The sequence below is a fragment of the Agelaius tricolor genome, unplaced genomic scaffold (genome assembly GCF_023055355.1).
Source record: "Agelaius tricolor isolate 1412-34295 unplaced genomic scaffold, bAgeTri1.0.p SCAF_6, whole genome shotgun sequence".
NCBI lineage: Eukaryota > Metazoa > Chordata > Aves > Passeriformes > Icteridae > Agelaius > Agelaius tricolor.
In genome coordinates, this window is record NW_027269266.1 from 46,042,535 (window position 1) to 46,062,085 (window position 19,551).

At 39.9% G+C, this 19,551-nt stretch overlaps 1 protein-coding gene across 5 annotated transcripts in view; it reads right to left on the reverse strand.

Annotated features, from left to right (window-relative positions):
* The window catches only part of ELMO1 (engulfment and cell motility 1), a 303,457-nt gene that overhangs the window by 230,609 nt on the left and 53,297 nt on the right, over nt 1-19,551 (reverse strand). For 4 of the 5 annotated variants that reach the window (XM_071429658.1, XM_071429656.1, XM_071429657.1 and 1 more), the window contains 2 exons: nt 10,422-10,462; nt 9,426-9,498 (listed from right to left, as the gene is read on the reverse strand). In XM_071429658.1, coding sequence (XP_071285759.1) covers nt 9,426-9,498; nt 10,422-10,462 — 114 coding nt within the window. Of the gene's footprint in view, nt 1-9,425; nt 9,499-10,421; nt 10,463-19,551 lie in introns of those variants that run through there. The other variant, XM_071429660.1, reaches the window with a different exon arrangement.

Genomic DNA, 19,551 nt, shown 5'->3' on the forward strand with positions numbered 1-19,551 from the left:
ACCTTTGGCTGGAACTAAGGAAAAAGAAGAGAGATTACAAGCTTTGGAAGATGGGGCAGCACACTCAGGAGGGCTACTGGGGTGCTGAGAGGTTATGCAGCGAGAAAATTAGAAGGACCAAAGCTCAACTAGAACTTAATCTGGGGAACTACAGGACTGTCAGTCTGACCTCAGTGCCAGGGAGAGTCACAGAACAGATCACCTTAAGTGACATTGTGAGGCACATACAGGACAACCAGACAATCAGGCCCAGCCAGAAGGGGTTTAGGAAAGGCAAGTCCTGCTTGACCAACCTGGTCTCCTATGCAAAATTGACCTGCTCTGTGGAGAAGGGAAATGCTGTGGATGTTGTTCACCTGGACTTCAGTAAGCCCTTTGACACCGTCTCCCACAGCATTCTCCTGGAGAAATTGGCTGCTCATGGGTTGGACAGGTGCATTGCTGGGTGAAAAACTGGCTTGATTGCCAGTCCCAAAGGGTGGTGATGAGTGGAGCTACATCCAGCTGGTTCTATCTGGTCAACAGTGGTGGTCCCAAGAGCTCAGCAAGGTGGAGGTCAGTCTCTTTTAAATAACAAACAATAGGATAAGAGGAAATGGCCTCAGGTTGAACCAGGGATGTTTTAGATTTAGTAGCAGGGGAAAATTATTCACGGAAAGGGTTGCAAAGCACTGGAACAGGCTGCCCAGGGAAGCGGTTGAATCATTGTCCCTGGAAGCATTTAAAAGATGTGGCACTTGGGGGCACAGTTTAGTGATGGACTTGGCAGTGCTAGGTTAATGGTTGGACTTGATTATCTTAGAAAGTCTTTCCAACCTAAACAATTCTGTTCCTGTGATTATCTGCCAGCAGATTCTGCAGATTCTCAAAGCTCTGCTTTTCTGTGCCTTTGCCCAAAACACATGCAGGAGATTGCATCTAGAAAGCAGGTCTCAAGCAATTACTAGAGTCCACCAAACCATGCACAGGGATGAAGGCAAGCAAATTCACTTTAAAAAAAATCCTGTCAAAACAGTGAAGCTGTTTATTCAGAGCTTCGCTGCAGTGACACTGGAAAATGTATCAGGTAAAATAGGTTATTTTGCTACACATTTGTCTTATGATTTTAATGATCTTTTTTACCCAGCAAAATGGCTCAAGATTCAGCTCACTCTAACTGGTTGGAATGGAATATTTTCTTAACATACTTGAGGAAGACCTAGAAGCATTGGTTCCCATGGTTATAGCTCACTCAGCCTGTTCTTTAACCTTGACCAAACAGCTTTCTTCAGACTTCTCTAATGACCCCAGACAATAACAGACAAGAAATCTAAAATTCTTCTTGCATTTATTACCTTTAGTAATAGATTCATCCTTATTTCCTTACTGCTGTTATTTTGTTGCACCTTCCTCTAAATGGACACAACAACAGAAAATTAGAGCTCTCAAATGCTCTTTAAGTTTATGACTCCATTACATTTCCACAAGGATGAGTTTGGGCAAGTTGTAAATGAGAACAAAATGACACAGAATATTAGAGTTATAGAGTTCATTACTGAGTTAACAGCTCAGGAAAGAGAGGCAAAGTTCTTGCTGGCAGATCTCCCTTAAAGCACAGATTCAGCATGCTACAGGATCCAGTAAACACTGGGTGTCACCAGAGGTGGCACCAGGAACAGGACAGAGGGCGTCACTCTGCCACAGCACAGGAACTCCGTGTACTCCATACAGGGCACCGAGTGCAGCTTTGATCTTCACTTCTTAGGAGAGGCACAGCAGTTTCTAAGAAAATGCAGAGAAAGGCAAGTGTCCAATGGGCTTCAGCAGTTGCCTCAAAAGGCAGAGTCTCCTCAGTTTGGAGGGACAAAGGACACAGGAAAGAATGTAGTGGACAACCAGAATGCAGAACTGTTTTCATAAAACCCTGAAGTATGAGAACTTAGGGGCACGTGATGTAATCAGTAGGGGGTCAGTTTAAAGCAGATAGAAAATACACCTCTTCATTCAGAAGGCAGTAAACTGTTCAACTCTTGCTGTCAGAGTTTTCAGAAGAGATGAAAGAGTGGCATCATCTTCATGCAGGATATTAAATTGACTAAGTGTAGGTGTAGCCTCCAACACCTGTAGTACCACAAATGTGAATACTGAGGAGGCATAAAGAGACTGAAAGTCATCATCAGATCACTACCCTGAACAGCATTTGCTACTGCTAGAGCTGGAAACAGACTATGAGATGGGATTTCATTTGGCTGACTTGGTAGGGGATTTCTTAAGTTTATTTTTAGTCACCAAAATATTTAATAAGATGTAAGCTAAGTGATACAGGTAATTACCTACATTGTACTACTTGGCATGACAGAACTGTATTGTTTTAGAAGAAATACTGATGCAATTAAGCTTGTGATAAAATTTCTTTTCTGGGAAGCTATTGAAAAGAAGGGACAATGTCTTCTGGATTTTCATGTTATGATTTGATGATAATATTTTCCTTAAAAAAAGAAGTAGTTTGTCTGAAGTTTCTAAAAAGATAATGTTTTCTGCATGCTGTTTATCTGTCTCTATTCAAGGATTACAGAAGCTGGTAAATAAACCAAGTTAGACCAAGTGGTGCAGTTTCAGGCTGTCCATTAGCCGTGCAATACTACAACCTACAAGAGGCACAATTCTGCACATTCTCCAGTGCCTGGGCCCCCAACACTTCCCTTACATCAGATCTACCACCACACAGCAGCACAGTCAACCACCTGACCTTAAAAAGTTAACACTTCCTCTCCCCTTCATTCACAAAAAGGAGGAAAATATAAAGTATTCCAGAGTCCAGAGTTTTCTTTTGTCAGATGCATGACTTGAACAAAATCACCACCCAGCAGCAGTTGCTAGGATGTTAGTGAGGCAAAGAGAAAGAAGAAACAGAGTAGAAAAAGAATGCTCAACTACCTATTTCTCCAGCAACCCACAGAAATCCCAACTTGACTGCCACTTAAACCACATCCTAAGAAAAAGACCAAACTTTGCATGATTTACACATCTGCAAGTGGAGTGATCTACAAGGACATCATTACCAGGCACCACTTGTTCTGCAGAGCAGTAGTGGTATTACACTTTGGGCAGACATCCTTCTGACACATTGAAAGAAGTTACACACGAGTTATTTTTAACTTGGATCAGTTCCCCAATTCAAGCAACCACACAGACACACAGCACAGTTGTACCAGCCACAGGGAAGGGGTGGGCCCAAGACAAGCAGCCCTATCATCCTCTGATAAATTCCAACAGAAGAGCTGCACCCTGAAAAATAAACATCAGGAAATGACTGATTTAGCTGTGCTCATACTATTATCAGTAAGATGTGGAGAAATCAGAACAGGGCTGGTATGGTTACAAAAAAACCCAAGAACAAAAACCCACCAAACCCAAGTAAGGATTATCAAACTGAAGGCAGCTCTTCAGCACAGGTTACCCACCATTTTCACTCACAGCACCACCCAGGGTCAGCACAGCAGCACTGGCTCCTTAAGCAGATGCTTAGAGAATAACTGAATACTGAAGCCCAGGCTGTGGCTCACAGTGTGGTTCACTTTTGCCAAATCAAAGCACAGATGCCCAGTTTGCTACCTTAGGGTTTTGCTTTTCAACATCTTGCTCATCCGTACTACTGTTATATGTGGCATAGACAGTTGTATCAGTCAACAAGGGAAATAAAGCAGATGAAAATTTTATCATTTTGGGGTTTGCCTGGTTGGCACAGTAGAAGACAGGAGTAAGCAGTATAGTATAATCAGGAAAAGCGGGCCAGCTCATTTTGCAAGCACCAGATTTGGAGCCACAACACCAAGACTTGTTTAAGGGAAAGCCTGCAGGTGTTTGTGCTTCTCTAGGACATACACCCCTCTCCTACACCCTTCCTGTGCCCTTCCCCTCACTCACAGGAGGACTGCAGGTAAAACATCCCTTTTCCATTTTTGACTGCAGTTGGAGCTTGACAAAATTTTGTTCCACGTCAGCTTAAGCCAGTTCCAGAAACAATTGAGGGACAGCTCACAGCTGTTAAAAAAAGCAAAGTTCCATTCTTCTTCCTACCTTTCCTTTACTTCTTTCTTGTGTACAGGCTATTCCTGGACATGATTCAAGTCCTGCCTCATCCCTGCATCAGATCAAGCAGCCTTTTTACTAAGCAAATTTAATGAATTAAAGTGGCACAAAATGATCCCCTCCTTGCCACCACCTTCAAAAATTGTCAAAAAAACAACACAAAACAAAACAAAACAAAACCAAAAAATTAAGTGTCAGGATCTTCTGGGGAAGGGGAGAAGAAATCAGAACCATCCTCTTTCAGTGCTGACCTGTTATGTCTGTTCATTGCACTTACCCATCCAAATAGGTTGTTCTCTAAGCATAAAGATGAATTAAAGAATATTTTTCTTTAGGGCCAAATCTTACACAGAACTGTTTGCCATCAGCTGAATCCAAATAGTAGTACTGTGTCCCTGGTATGCCATACCTATCTTCAATTGCTCTAACTGAAAGCTGAACATTTTTAGAGCTTTTCATCTCTAGTGATTAATTGTGAGGCAAAATTACAAACTTAGTTCAGGAAAAAATATATATACAGATTTTTTTAAAAACCACCCCACCTGATCCATCTCATGAGTCTTGATATGGAACTAAGGAACTAAACAGAAGATGTCCATAACAATTATTTTAATAGGAAGCAAGCAGAAGAATTAAGCTGTTTATGCTGGTGCCAGAAAGTATAATAGGGGGACAGGACATAATTCTTTTCTTTAGAAAATTTAGTATAGACCAGAAGTTCTACAAAAAGAGTTCTAAGAGAACTAAAAGAAGGATAACCATTATCACTGTTCTTGAAATCAGCCTGAATGAAGGAGGACTGAAAGTGATTTACTATATGGATACTGAAGTTTTACTTCTGTTCACTTGAAAAATATGCTAGTGCTCTCTAAGATTTTACTGGAGTCTACAGGGCAGTGTTACCGGCATCCATCAAGCAGGCAGGAGCATGGCCACTCAGATGCCACATGCTGCCCTTACTGTAAGGAATTTCTGCAGGGCTGTGCAGATGCCCCAAAACAGTAAGAAATTTGTGAATATGTGGGAAATACCATGTCTTATAAGTGGCAGAGAAAGGGAAAAGCAGGCATGGTTTGATCCAGACCAAATCTACAATCTACCATTTATGTAGCATTATTAATAAAAGTATTATCAGGAGTGATGCAAAATGGAAAATGAAATAGCTCTCTTAATACATTTCTCCAGTTCCCATTCCTCATGCTACTTTTCATTCTCAGTTGCTTAAGAAGCACCAGGTCCTTCAGTGAATCAGAAACCTTCATTATTAAGAATGTTTTCTTACAACTCACTGAAATTCAATTAATCAGTGAAAACAGACAAATATGAAAAACGTAAAACTCAAAAAGTCCCAGCTATACAAATTGCTCATTTCTCGTCCTGTTATTTGCATACACTCCCACACAGGGAGCCTGTAAAGGCACAGAGGAATTTCACATGAACATACAATTACAGGTTGTGTTCAGCAAAAAATAGGTCATGAGCAAAATACACCTTTGAAAAAGAACCTTTGAAAAACACCAGGGACTTCACTCAGGTTCCCAGCACTGAGAAGATGGGGGTAAGATGTCCCATCTTCAAACACAGCACAGAGTTGAATAATTACAACCAAAGCAAGGTGAAGCAGCTCTTGCAAAACAGAATTAAGTGTCTCCCAAAAGTAATGGAGTAAGTGTCTGCTCCCCTCCACTTCAAGCAACAAGAATGAAAGGGAAATGTAGGATAGGAAAGAAGGGGAAAAAAACCCATGGGTAGTCTTCTGATGCATCAGATGTGAAAAAGAACAAACACAATAAAATTGTGACAATAAAAATGGGTTGTATTCAATATAAAGATGAATGAAATGTCCTTGTATTTAAAGTTACCAAAAAAAATGTCACCATTGTCACCTCTGCGTGCTCAGTGCTGGCTCACAAACCCCTCAGCACCAGCAGCCAACCCTTCATTTCTGAGATTTGCTCAGGTGGAGGGTTAAGAGTGACCACATTCTCCCTCCAGCAGTGAATCCAGCTTGGACACCATCCTTCCCCAGGATCTACAAATGGATCTAGAGCTGGCCATGGTCTGCAAGGCCAAGGGTGCGCAGTGACGAGGGACCAGCCAAACCCCCCAAGGTGCAGCGTCAGCCACTCAAATGTCTGTCCCTGCCCTGCTCATACTGCCAGCAGAGGAACACAGCTAACAATTATCTGAGCTGTGGTTTTCAGCCAGGGAACACACATAGCACACAAAATTATACAGCCATTTTGTACTCTTCATATAGCATTTTCTTTTCTAAACCTGAGCTCTCTCAGGCTATAGTGCTCCTGAGTCACTGCACCTGATGTACACAAGCATCTAATTCAGGTACAGCCTGGATAGACTGAAGCAAAGGTAACTTATTTATTCTTATCTTGTAGTATCTAGCGTGATAAGATCCCGACTCAGAAGTCAGGCTTTTAGGCATTTGACCTACCAGAGAAATGCTCCTTCATGATAAGCAAAGCCTTTAAAAAAAACACACACACACACACACCTATTAACATTAAAAATTAATTAAAAATCAAACATTTTGAGATGAGTGCATCAGACGAATTTTAGCTCAGGCACTATGAGTGCTTTGTTTTCTTGTCTACATACCCTCATCCTTTATTTCTCTCATTTTTAGAAAAAAGGCTAAAAGACATAATTAATAATTTTCATTGCAGTTTCAGGGGCACAGATTTAACCATACCATGACCCCAGAGGCAGCAGCCAAAACTGAACCTGCTGTGATAAGCCCTATCTCTAGTAGGAACCCTGGCTGAATCAAAATTTGTTAAAAAACCTCACTTATGCTGCCTGAAGGAGTTATTGCTATATCTGTAGAGGCATTTTTCCAAATAATACAGCCAAAACATAAATAATTTAAGAGACAGAACTGCTTGGGTGTTGTTTTTATTTATGCATGGTGTAATTGGGAGATATAGGTCCAGCTACAAAAGATAAAGAGTTCTGTATATGACAGCCAAAACACAGATGGGCTGTTTGCCACCAAAAACAGAACTACAGTTGTAAGCCATGTAACATTTGGACATTTTCACTTCAAAGCTTCTTGCTACTGTATACAAGAAATCACTAATTGCTTTTCTTTCTGGTAACTTTAAACATAGTGATATTTTAAAGAGGCATCTCTACCTGGAAGGCAGTCTCTGCAGAAACATGACCTATAGATAATGTTATCTGCATGCATACAGTCACACAATTCATCTTTAAGAGCTGTGAAAAATACTTCTTATGAGAAGCTGTCACTGCCATAAAAAACACTGTGCTCATGTCCATTAGTAAAACTAAGATTAAAGCAATGTGAATTTTAGCAATTAAGTGTTGTGGCTTCCTTGAAGTGCATGTGTTTTTCCTCATGCCTGGTGATTTTCATGTTTTAATTCAGACAGAACAATATCCTACTGAACACAAATGAGGGAAAGTATGTGGAAGGGGTGATGGCCTATATAAGCCTCTCTTCACAGCCACTATCCAACAACCAGCTATAAACAGTGAACAATATCTAATGAAAGTCACAGACATCTGAGTAATTCTAGTGGCATTTAGAGCTCTTCTCTCTTATTTATGTGACTCAGAGTCAGACACTCTGCATATTTCCAGTAGGGAATAAACAAACTCAAAGTCCTCTCTACAGTACAATCCAAAACGTCCTAGAAGACCATAATTTTCCATCCTTATTGCAAGTTAAAGGCAGCCAAAAACCATCAGACTCACTTTTATGTGGAACAGAAAAGACTTCTCCAAAGCTGCAAAATCCTATCCACCAAAGGTGGAGATAAAGCCTGAAATATCCCTCTAATTGCATCAGGACAAAGACCTTGAAAAAGCTGAAGTATTCACTCAATCCCTACTTCTTGGAAATACTCACTGCACAGAGTTTAAATGCCAACAGGCAAATTCAATTGTGACTACTTTATTGGTAAACATTGTGTCACCATTGAGGGCAATTAGCAGAACAATCTCACTAATTTGGTGGAGGCAAAACACAGAAGTCAGTAATTACTTCAACAGGTTTCCTTGTAGTGGCCTTTGAAGTGTCTGTCAACTGAAACTTGAAAAGAAAGGAGAGGAAAAAACCCCAAAACAACACACAAGCAAGAAACGTGGAAGATCCAAAAAAAAAGGGACATATTAAGAAGGTTGTTCAGGGTAGCAAGTAGTTAAATGAAAAACCGAAACTGGTCTGTTAAAAAACAAACAAAATTAACAAACAAAAATAAAACTAAACAAAACAGCCCAGGAAAAATAAAATAACAAAACAAAACCAGCACTATCTTATGAGTAACTGTTCTTGCTGTCTTGTTAAATTTAGTCTTCCCAAATGCTTAACTGTGCCTAAGTTTCCTTTATTTCTTGGGCGTGGGTATGAATTACAGCACGAGAAAACTTAGTTCATGTCTCAGTCATATTAGCTAACCCTAAAGAACTGTAAAATGCAAAACAGAACCAAGACATGCCTCCACTTCAGAGCAAGCCAAACTAAACTGATAACAAGGTAAGCAAGAGGCATCTCTATGCAGTTAAGCTCAGAATCCACCAAGATTAGGGAATTTGCATGTGGACTTCAGCACGTTTTAAACAGTGTCCTTGTGCCATTGCTTAGAAATTGTACCTCTGCAGTACTACACGTACACTCTTACAAATAATCTCTTTTTTTTTTTGTAATTTGAGCAATTTTACCAGTAATGCTAGGAATGAATGTTCTACTTGGTGCCATTCACTTGAGCATGTCCCATATATTTATACTAGACATTCCATTTTTATTACAGCTATAGCCTTTTCATGACTCTGTGCTGAAATCATTGCATCACTTGATGAATCACCTATTGCCACACTAAATGGGGACAAGAAAAAGTAAGCCAACAGAACTTACAGAACTGGGTAAGGACAAGACAGCAGGCAGGAGCGAGTCGGAAATATTACACAGTCACTGAAACTTATTTCTACCCGCTCAGCCAAAAAGGAAAGCGACATGCACTGAAAGTCTCCTCACACTTCAAAGAGCCCTTCATGTTTTAAATATTTCAGTTTTCCTGTACACCACTTGCTAGCAGAATACTAAACACACAAGAATACCAAAGTTGAAGGGCTCAGTGCCCAAGTCTCAAACTCAACTGACATGAAGAACTTTGCACATTTGGACTTTTATTTGCTTTTCCTAACAGAAGAAATCAGTTAAAGAGTCATTAAATCAGGTCTTGTAGTACCTACCCTCTCTACCCAATGGCATTGCATTATGGAAAGTATATTTTCATATATTTTAATTTAAAATAAATGACTGTGGCAATTATTTTTATAGGCTATGTGAGAATTGCATTGAACAATTTACCCACCTTCTCGGTGATGTAGAAATTAGAATTTTCAGCATGCTGCAGTGCAAATTGGTCATGATTTGCAAGAGACCACCTTAGAAATATGAAAATAAATTAATCACAAAATGAAACCTTAATAATTCCAAAAGTACCCTTTACATAATTTTAGCATGACCAAACAAGTGTCTGTCATTCCCATGTATTTCTCATACTTCTCAAAGTTTTCCATAGCTTTCAAAGATGAGTTCCAAAGTTTAAGCTAAAAGCATGCTTACAAAAGGAAAACCTCAGTACAAATACAGCCTAGTGATCTTTTTTTTGCAGTAACCAAGACCACTAAGTCACTAAAATTGGCCAAAAAAAAAAGTACAGTACCAGAAGTTTATGCTAGCTTATACAATATACAATGGATATAGTATTAAGTTGATTACTACATTTAGATACATAAAATATCACCTTCTTAGCTCAGCAGCAATTTGATGAATATAGCTAGTTTCTCCTGTGTGGTAGCACTTGCTTGAAACAGTTTTGATTAATCCATTAAACTTAAATCAAGGTATTTGTCTTAGCCAATTATTAGTCTATAATACAGAATTTGCAATTAACATTTCAGTTTCATATAAACAGTCACATCAACTGGACCAGCTTACAGCACCCACTGGACTCAGTGCTCAAAATTCAGATCCAGAGGCAGTGCTTTAGTCCCTTAACCCATGAACAGCAGGGACCACAAGCCAAACTGCAAAAATGCAAGATGTATCTCTGTGCAGAAAGGAAGGAAGCAGTCAAAATGAGAGTCAACCCCATGATGGAGCTGCTTTGTTAGGAGCCTCATCTTGCAAGCAATTGATCCAAAATGCACTGCAAATTCAAAATTTGAAACTCACACAAAAATATTTGAGAAACTAATGACTAGTCATACAGGATATCTAGATTTTCTGTGGAAAAAATTATCTCCTAGTTGATTTAATACTTCAAAATTACTGTATCTAGTATGTACTACATAGCAGAACTTACCCATCACAGACTTCTTTTATTATCGAGGACAGTGGCTTTTTCTGGTAAATGAAAAAAGAAAGAAAAAGCAAAATCATCAAATTAGAATAGCTCTGAGTTCTTAGAATGTGATTCCAAAGCCAATAAATGCAAAAAAACAAAACTAGTAGCATTTCATTATTTATTTAATGTCAAGTGTGAAAGGATCCCAAAAGTTTCTGCTGTTTTGGTCTCATAAAGGTATAAAGATAGCAATTCTAGACACTTGCATTATGACATTATCCATTATTTTTGCCAACCTTAGCCCATACAACACAGACTCAGTTTTTCAACTGAGAAATCAAAAGGGTCTTTTGTGTACATGGTATCTCATTACCCAACAGAAACAGGAGATTTAGATATCAACACCAGCATTTTCCAGGAATGACATCTGAAACCACAAGTCACTCAATAATTTTAAACCTTCTTTTGTTCCTTTCAGAGATGGTCACATGATGACAGTAATCCTCTCTCTTAAGTACACACATGCAGGTTCCCCTCTGATAAAACACCACCTGGAAGGTGTTAGAATCCCAGATGTCTCAGTTCTGCTTTATTCTCTACATCTGTGAGCACAGGAGCATTTGGACTGACTCAAAACAGCTCCCCTGCTTTGGGTCCCAAAATAGAAAATAAGAAAACAGTCTAGCCTGTTGATGTTGCAATGCTTTGAGCATGGTTATAAACACAGGGTGCACACACAAGTGTTTTTAGAAGACTTCTAGCTAAGAGCAAATGCCCTTTTGTGTCCTAAACCATAGATGAAATTGCATGGCAGAAAAAAACAGGCCAAATTTCACCAGATAAATGACTACTGAGCCTTTTGCCCCCAATACTGGGTGACCACACAATGTCACATATATCTGTTGCTTCACAAAAACTTCCCAAATCACCTAAACGTCATAGGATCCTTCTCTCTAGTTACTTCCATTAATAATAGTTCACTGAATTACTAAAAAGGAAACAAACAAATACATAAAACTCACCATAAACCCACCCAATTAATTCAACACTATTGTCAAAATAAGCTTTTTACCTTTAACTTTTGTAGAAAATGATTACTGGAAAAATTAACTCAGTATCAGGGCATGTTATGTGAAGGAAAAAATATTTTTCCCTTGAATTTGTTTTCTGCGCTTCACCACTGACAGCACTCCTTGGTCAGGTGGAGGATCAGAGAAGAATTTATTATTTCAACAGTCCAGTCAACTAAGCCACTTAATAAACAGGCAGAAACATTACACAGAACCATTTTAATCAGACAGGAATGAAAGCACCTGCTGAAAGGATTCTGTTCCTGCTCACCATATTGTCTCAGTCCTTGGTTTCCTTCCTTCTTTCACGACTATTTCTGTTTTCACATGACCACCCAAGATGATCCACACCGGGGAAGTTAATCAAACTAAAAGCTAGCCCAGGAGAAGGTGAGGAAGGGGGAGGGAAATAGTTTTCCCCAGGACTGATTTCCTCATCTGCCTGGCTATGTACCTAAATGAGTAGCAAACACCAGCACATGGGAGAAAAGGCAGAAGAGGGAAACTGCTCCATTCTGCAGCAGGAACAGGTTCCTTCTCCACAGCAGCTTCTCTGTTGTACTGCCTTAGTTTTTTGCATAGCTGCAGCCAGGCTGTGGAGCAGAACAGGCAGATCACACCAGATAGAAAAAGTGGGTTTTTCTCCCAGTCTTTTTGGACTGATCAATTCCTCAGTCTGGATTACTGTGTCACTTGTGTACAGCTACTTTGACCAGCTGTCCTCCTCTCTGAGGGTTTTTTCAGCTTCTGCAATCCTGTAACAGCAATCCTGACTTCCAACTGCTTTCTTTCCTCTACCTTTTAAGATACAACAACCACCAAAAAAAAAAAGAAAAAAAAATTTGTGGAGGGACAGAGAGAGGAGCACAATTTTGTCTGGAGCTAGATAAGTTCAGTTTGCCTTTCAGTGCTCATGGGCCAACCTCTAGGCAAACTGGTGCCAAGCAGAGTGCACAGCTCTGCATGCTGCATCCCCCTTCATCCCTCAGGATGCTGCTGTAGGTCCTGTTCTGATATTTCCATATTTTGACAAAATTTTATCTGGGTTATTAATTCCCTTTACAAAGTAAACAGAAACCAGCTAGCAGATTCAATATCATGGAGGACAAAAAGAGTACTGCTTTTCCTTCTCATTATTTCCCATAGGATCCATAGTTTCCCATTAGAAAGTGACAAAAAACAATTTAACAACCTAAAATAGGAATAATATAAATACTCCAAAGGCTGGATTAAATTACTTTTAAAATCATTATTTTGATACTTTTAAGTTCTCTATACCATTAACTTTTATGTCCTTTGTCAATCCCATTCACCTCCTACCCCCTTTGCCTATTCTACACCACCTTTGCATTGTTATATGACAAAATGTGAAACTAAAAACTTGGACAAAAAAACCCAAAAAACCCCCTGCAACAAATCAATTAGAACCTGTAAAGTACTGCTAAAAGAAAAAGCAAATGGATCCTCAATAATAAAATTATTTATACAGCCAGCCTCTCATGGTACAGCTTGGCACTACTGCTACAGAACTGATGTGACTAAGCACAGCCTGTGATGAAAGAAACAACAAGATGAAAAAAAAAGTGGAAGTCTTTTGGGACACTGAGTTTGCAATTAGCAATTTGATAACACTTTACAAATTGATAAATGTTAAATAAATACCACCACAGCAATAAGTAATAATAAGTACTAGCAATAAGCTGCTGCTCCTAATAATCCCTTAGGCTGCACTCCCCCTACATGTAAGTCTCCAGAAAAAATTCCTTCCCCTTCCCTAGCTGGGAGATAAATTGCCACCAGCACATTGTTCACAAGAGGGGTGTCCCTGCAAGCAGGTAGGGGCTGCCATGACTCCCTGTGTGCCCTCTCCCAGGCGGAGGCTGGCTGGCAGGAGGCTGCTGCAGGGACACTCTGGCACGCAGCACACAGAGCTGGCAGCAGCAGCCCTGCCACCCTGCCTGCACAGCCAGGCCCCCTTGCCAGCAGAACCCTGGGAGTGACAGGCAGGTGGGTGAGTGCCCAGTTCCCACTGCACTTCCCAGCTGGCTTACAGCCATGCCCAGAATCCTGCTGCAGCCTGCGAGACACAGAAATGTGTTTGGGTACCAGTGTCAGGACATGACTGTCTACTGCATGGATAGGACCACAGCACTACTAGGAAACAAAGAAAAGGGAGCTATTATATTTTTTTTTCATTTTTTAACCATGGAAAATGAGATAAAAGTCTATTTCCATTCTCTGCAGAGTAATTCCACTTGGCAGGCCATTCCAAGTCCCTTTTTTTTTTTGTCCCTGGCTCTAAATATCTGCCAAATGTCAAAGAGCATAGATTTGAAGTTTTTGTTACCTTAATCTTAATAAAATTCTGTTTATGGAAATTTACTTAGCTTTGCTACATTTACAGTTCCAAAAAGTCAAATTTACCTTATTAGTCAATGTACTTCAAAGAATTTCTTACAATCCGTCCACTATTATTTTGAAGTTTTTCCTTCATAGAAATGAGTATTTTGTGCTAGTGCTTTTTTTTTTTTTCTCTATGTCTCCTTCTAGACTTGTAAAAATGAAGTGAGCTTTTACACATGCTGAGATGCTCATTTAAAGCTCTAAGAAGATCAGGCTGTTGCTTTAATGTACAAAATAACAGAGATCAAAGTAAACTTTGTGCTCCCTATAGGAGATAACACCTTCAGCTAACTTATCACAGTATCTGCACTGAACACATTGGTTAGAATAAAAGTATTTTCCTAGGGAAGGTATTAAATTGACAGCTGAAGTTAGGTGACACTGGAGCATTTCAGCCTCATGACTTACAGATCTGCACACAAGGGGAGAATCCTGACAGTGACACAGAGCACAGGCAGCACTACAGCCAGTGTGAATTTACACACCTGGTAAAGCTCTACCTGCATTGACTGATTAGCACAGATGTCCAAGATTCAGGCATGGCCCTAATGACATCCACCATGCAGGTCACCAGTTCTGAGCTCACCTGTACATATCTCAGTTGAGTCTCCGGGTTCTGTGGGCTGGGATGCACACAGACCCTGAGTCATCTTGAGTACCCGCCCTTGCTACTTGTGCAGTACTTGGTAGCACTTCCAAGGCAACTTGCAGAGCACAGACTGAGATTTCCCACTCCAATTTCCTCAACAGTTTCCTCCTTTCATGCCTACCCCTATGGAGAACTCACAGGGAACCAGTCACCAGGAAGAACTAAGCACAGGCGTGCAAGACTGTGAATCTGGTTAGTCCAGACCACTGTTTTGTTCCAGAGAAATCACGGCATGAGCAAAAGCAAGCAAAGAATGTCCGATATATCAATGCTGACCAAGCTCTAGGTCCTGTTCAAACCACCAGTAGTACTCCAATTTGGGTTCAAAACACTTCCAAATCAAACAGCATGTGTGTGTGTGTGTATGTGTGAACTGTAAAGAGGACAGAAGCCTAAATCCAGGTAGAAACCTGTGTTACATGTGCAGTTCTGATATAGTTTGTGCAAAGGAAATTGTAGACAGGTTTCTTTTAGGCCAAGTCTGAATATCTTTCCTTTCCACATGACTGATAGAGATTTATTGCTTTTTCTTTTTGCTTAGGTTGGTTTGTTAGGTTCTGCTTTTTGGGGTTTTTTCTGGGACAATGATTGGGATATCCCTCTCCCTCTCTGACACCTTTTAACTGCAGAAGTAACAAGAAAACCCTTAACTCTGTTATCTTTAAGCCTATCACAGAAAAAAATAGCAGATGCAGCACATCTGTTAGCGTGAAACAGCATTAAGGAAAAAAATTCAGTTGCTGACCTGTGCACCTGTCAAAAAACAGAACTTCTAGTCAGTAAATAAAACATTCTGTCTTATAATTAATGCTATTATGACACTAATAAATCTTTCAGTGCTAAAGTAATTTTTATGGCTATTTAAAAGCAGAAAAACACCTCTTTCACAATCAGTGGAGGCTTTACCTGTTACTGTCATGCACCAGGGTCCACAGTGGACTGGTGGCAAACACCAGATGCAAGGACTCCTGGATCCATGACTTGCTAATATAACACTGGTTTCCTGTGGTGTAAGAGACAAGGTCTTTTGAAAGGGGGAGATGCTGGAGTGCTTTGGACTTCAGCCTTCTCAACCTGCTCTGAACCACTCTGGGAATCAACACCATTCCATACAATGGAATACTGGTGAGACCAGACTTGTTTACTTATTATGAAAGGGCATCTGTAAAAGATGAAAGGGAGGATTTCTCTAACCCAGGGGAGCACCCCAGAGAGTGAATTTCTAAAGAACAAGGACACCACAGTGCTACAGTAAGAGAGACCATAAAACCCAGCCAAGGCCAGGCCAACACCACACAGTTGTGCTGTGCAGCAACACAGCCCAGGGCTGGAAACATTCACACCTCAGAGCCAACAGGCAAAACCCTCAGCAATTGCAGCTGCTGCTGATGAGGGAGAGCTTTTATCAGCTCAGTTCACAGCTCTTAAAGTGGCAGTTTGAACATGTCAGTGGCAACACTTTGGTATAAATATAGCACTAGGAGCTCCACAGAGCACACAAGACTTAGGGAAACCCAGTCTCTCCCTTCACTCTCAGCTGCAGCTTCCTCAGTTACTCCCTTCCCGCTCCCAAAGAGATCCTCACTCCTAAGTCTGCATTTCACCTGATCTAAGCATTGACCCACAGATCATGCGTTTAGGATGTTACAGTGGCTGTACAACAAGGGAAGCAGCAAAATATAATGTTGTTAACAAAAAAACCTCGATCAAAAAGAGAAAACCATAAACAGAATTTTGCAGATACTTCCTACTCCATCTCTAGTGTCCCTAACAAGCCATAACACTCCCTGTTTCCTCAAGTGTAAGTAGGAAATCTAAAAACTCTCAATCAAGAGTACTGAAAAGTTAAAAAACACCTAGGGACCCATAGTAGTGAATTTCACCATGTTTGCATGCAGCATTCTTGCCACATACATTTAAAATACAGCCAAAACACACTTTTAAATACAAAGCAGAGCTTTAAGATGTGGCTCTTCACACAACCTATTAGGAGAGCATGCCTTTCAAGACAGAGTGAAGAAACCTCAAACCCCCAGCTCATGACTGACAAATTTCTGGCCTACAAGGGCAGAAGTTTCTCCATGAAAGCAAAAAAAAATTTATACTGTGGGATTTTTGGTATTACTCTCTTTTGTATTACAAAATGTAATGTCTGTATGTCTATAACTAGAACATAATTGAGTCATAAAGTGTGCCTGGATATTCCAGCTGGCCAGAATGTGAATTAATTCATCAGTCCATAACTTCAGAAATCTCATTGTTATACATTTCCCTTTAATAAGAGCAGAATTAACTTAAGAGATGGGACTCCTGCTGATACTTAAAAAATTTTATGGATGCAACAACCTTAAAGTCATGTTTAGCCTTCATCTTGAAAATGCCATCACCTGCAGGCAGCAAAATTCAGGCTCCAACAGGGAGGTTCTGGCAAGAATTATTGAGCTAGTAAAAATCAGACATGAAAAAAAGTCAAACCAAATCCACCAAAGAAAAAACCCAACAAACCCACAAAAATCAAGGGGAGAATAAAAAATAGTGCTTTATCTCTTTGTTAAAATATTATTCTCTGAACATCCTTTCTGCTGGAGATCAGGAACACCAGGATATAATTCTGTAGAGACCTCAAGTGTATTCTGGCTCTACTGGCTCTACTTGCACTTCCATTTAATAAAAAAAACCAGCCGACCAACCTGTCTACTGCATTGAACATATGGTTCTTCACCTAGAAAATAGCACCAAGTAGAAAGCATAAATAGCATCCACTAGACTGCAGTTCAAAAAACATTTCTATTTATTCTCCCCCGCCCTTTCTTTTACAATGCCTAAACCTTCTGCACAGCTATTATCTCTTCCATTTACTAGGCCTTGCTGCTGCCTCTGTATTAAACAGAAGCAGGAAGACAGAGTTTTTATGTATTTTTCAGTGATGAAGTCCCAGCCACAAACACCACAGGACATAAGTTTGCAGCTTTGAAAGAATCCAGCCAACCAGTGGGAATGTGGCTTTGGACAAGCCAGACTAATAAAATGTAACATGTGACAATAACATTGCCTGTTTTATCCCTGCTGGCTGGCTGCCACCACATCAAAGAACTGAGGCTCTAATGATGACTACTCCAATGCTGCAGTTCTGTAAGAAAAAGAATCATATTTTTCAAACTCCATTGTAGCTAACAATTGGTTCATTATCTTAACGAAGTATTTTCTATGTATACAAGTGTGTCAGTGCATTGAATTATATCCAGTGCACTAAAAAAATTTGCATTATTTTTTCCAAGGTTATTCTTGCTGCTGAACAGCTTTTAAAATAAATAAAAGTAAAAAATTGAGATCTTTCATTAGTCCAACAAAGGAAATGGGGAAAAAATCACATAAAAATAACAGATAGTATTTCTTTACCAGCTCTATTAATAATATTTTCACTATGCTTATATGCCAGTCAACACCTGTTTTATGAACAGCTTCATATTCAATTTTGTGAAGCTGAAATATGACAGGTGCAACAAGAAACAATAAAACTCCAAAAGCATCTCTTTGGCACCTAAACACTGATTTTAAGCAAGCCCTACCTTTAACAAACTGGCTTAAGACAACAAAATGTTTTTCAATTCTTTTTGAAAAGGTAGCCACCTTTTGGTTCATCCATCTTTGGGCAAGCCTTCCATCAGCAGCAGCTGACGTCCTCCTTCAGAATGGGTGAGATACAGCTGCAGTGGCCAGCCCTGAGCACTGGCTCCTTCTCCTATCTGACAGAAAGGAGCTGCTGCTCCTTTCCTGCTGCAAATCCAGGCAGGGAATGTTTTTATAAGTCAGTGTTTTGGGGGTTTTTTTTGGTTTTTTTTCCCTCTCCTCATGATCTGCTTTGTAGCCCTCTATCTTCAAGAAACTGCAATCTTGTCAGCTGTTAAAGGCACTGACATTTCCCTTTACTATAAACTCAGGATGTGCAATAACATTGGAAATCCTAGCAATATTCATACTGAAAATCTTCAGTAGTTCCAGCTACTGCAGTACCATTATATTTTCTGGGTAAGAGTTCATATAAATTTGCAGGTTTGTGGGAAGGAGGAAAGAGCCTCTCTTTTCCTTCATTCCCTTAGGAACTAAATGCCTCAAGTCAGAGTCTGGAGCCAGAATGAAGCACAGAGAGTGACACTTCACAGTACAGTGAGACATCAATATCCCTTTCTTGATCACTGCTTGAACAATGCTGGTGCTCACTAATATTGCATACATTTAGACTCGTGATGCCAGGATTGTCTCGGTATGCTGCTATTACTAGTGACAGTACTTGCAGAAACTATATCTATTCTTAGTCTACACACATGGCAGAAGCGATGTGCAACTATCTTTTCTCTAATTAAGCGTTTCACAATCCCTTTTGAACTTCATTTTTCCCCACAGTTTGAGAAACACTGCACTGAATCAATTAACAATCCCCAAGGGTCCATATTTAGGTCTGAAACTAGATTTAGGTTTGAAAGCTTCTTTTAAAAAAAACCAAAATCTTACTGGTGACCTTTTAATATGCAGTGAAGTACAATGACTTCTATGAAGAAGACAAAAAACCAACCACAATTAAAATGACACTGGCAGAAGAGAAGAGCCAACTTGAAAGAGACTCTTAAAAGATAAACTTGCTGAGTAAATCTAAACTTTAGAGAGAACATAAATGTAAAGTAGCCCATGGCTCTATCCATGGCTGCATTTCTATTAACATGAAATTGTCATATGAAAATGCTCCTGTAAATTTTGCTCACCATATGAGATTTGTTCTTTGAAAAGAAAACATGGCTCTCCTCCTCCCTCCCCCCCATCCATTTCTTTTTGCTAATGTAAAGATTCACATCTGCTAATTTAATCCATATTTAATGATCTCATAGGTAAAAGCAAGCCTGGAGGAAGAGACTGTATGGCCAAGTATAATTATAAACTATTCCTTTCTGTAGGAAAGCCTTGTTTACCTCCACGGCTGAGGAAGTTCATCCCCAAGCTTAGAGAAATCTGGTTTTAGTACAACTTGTGT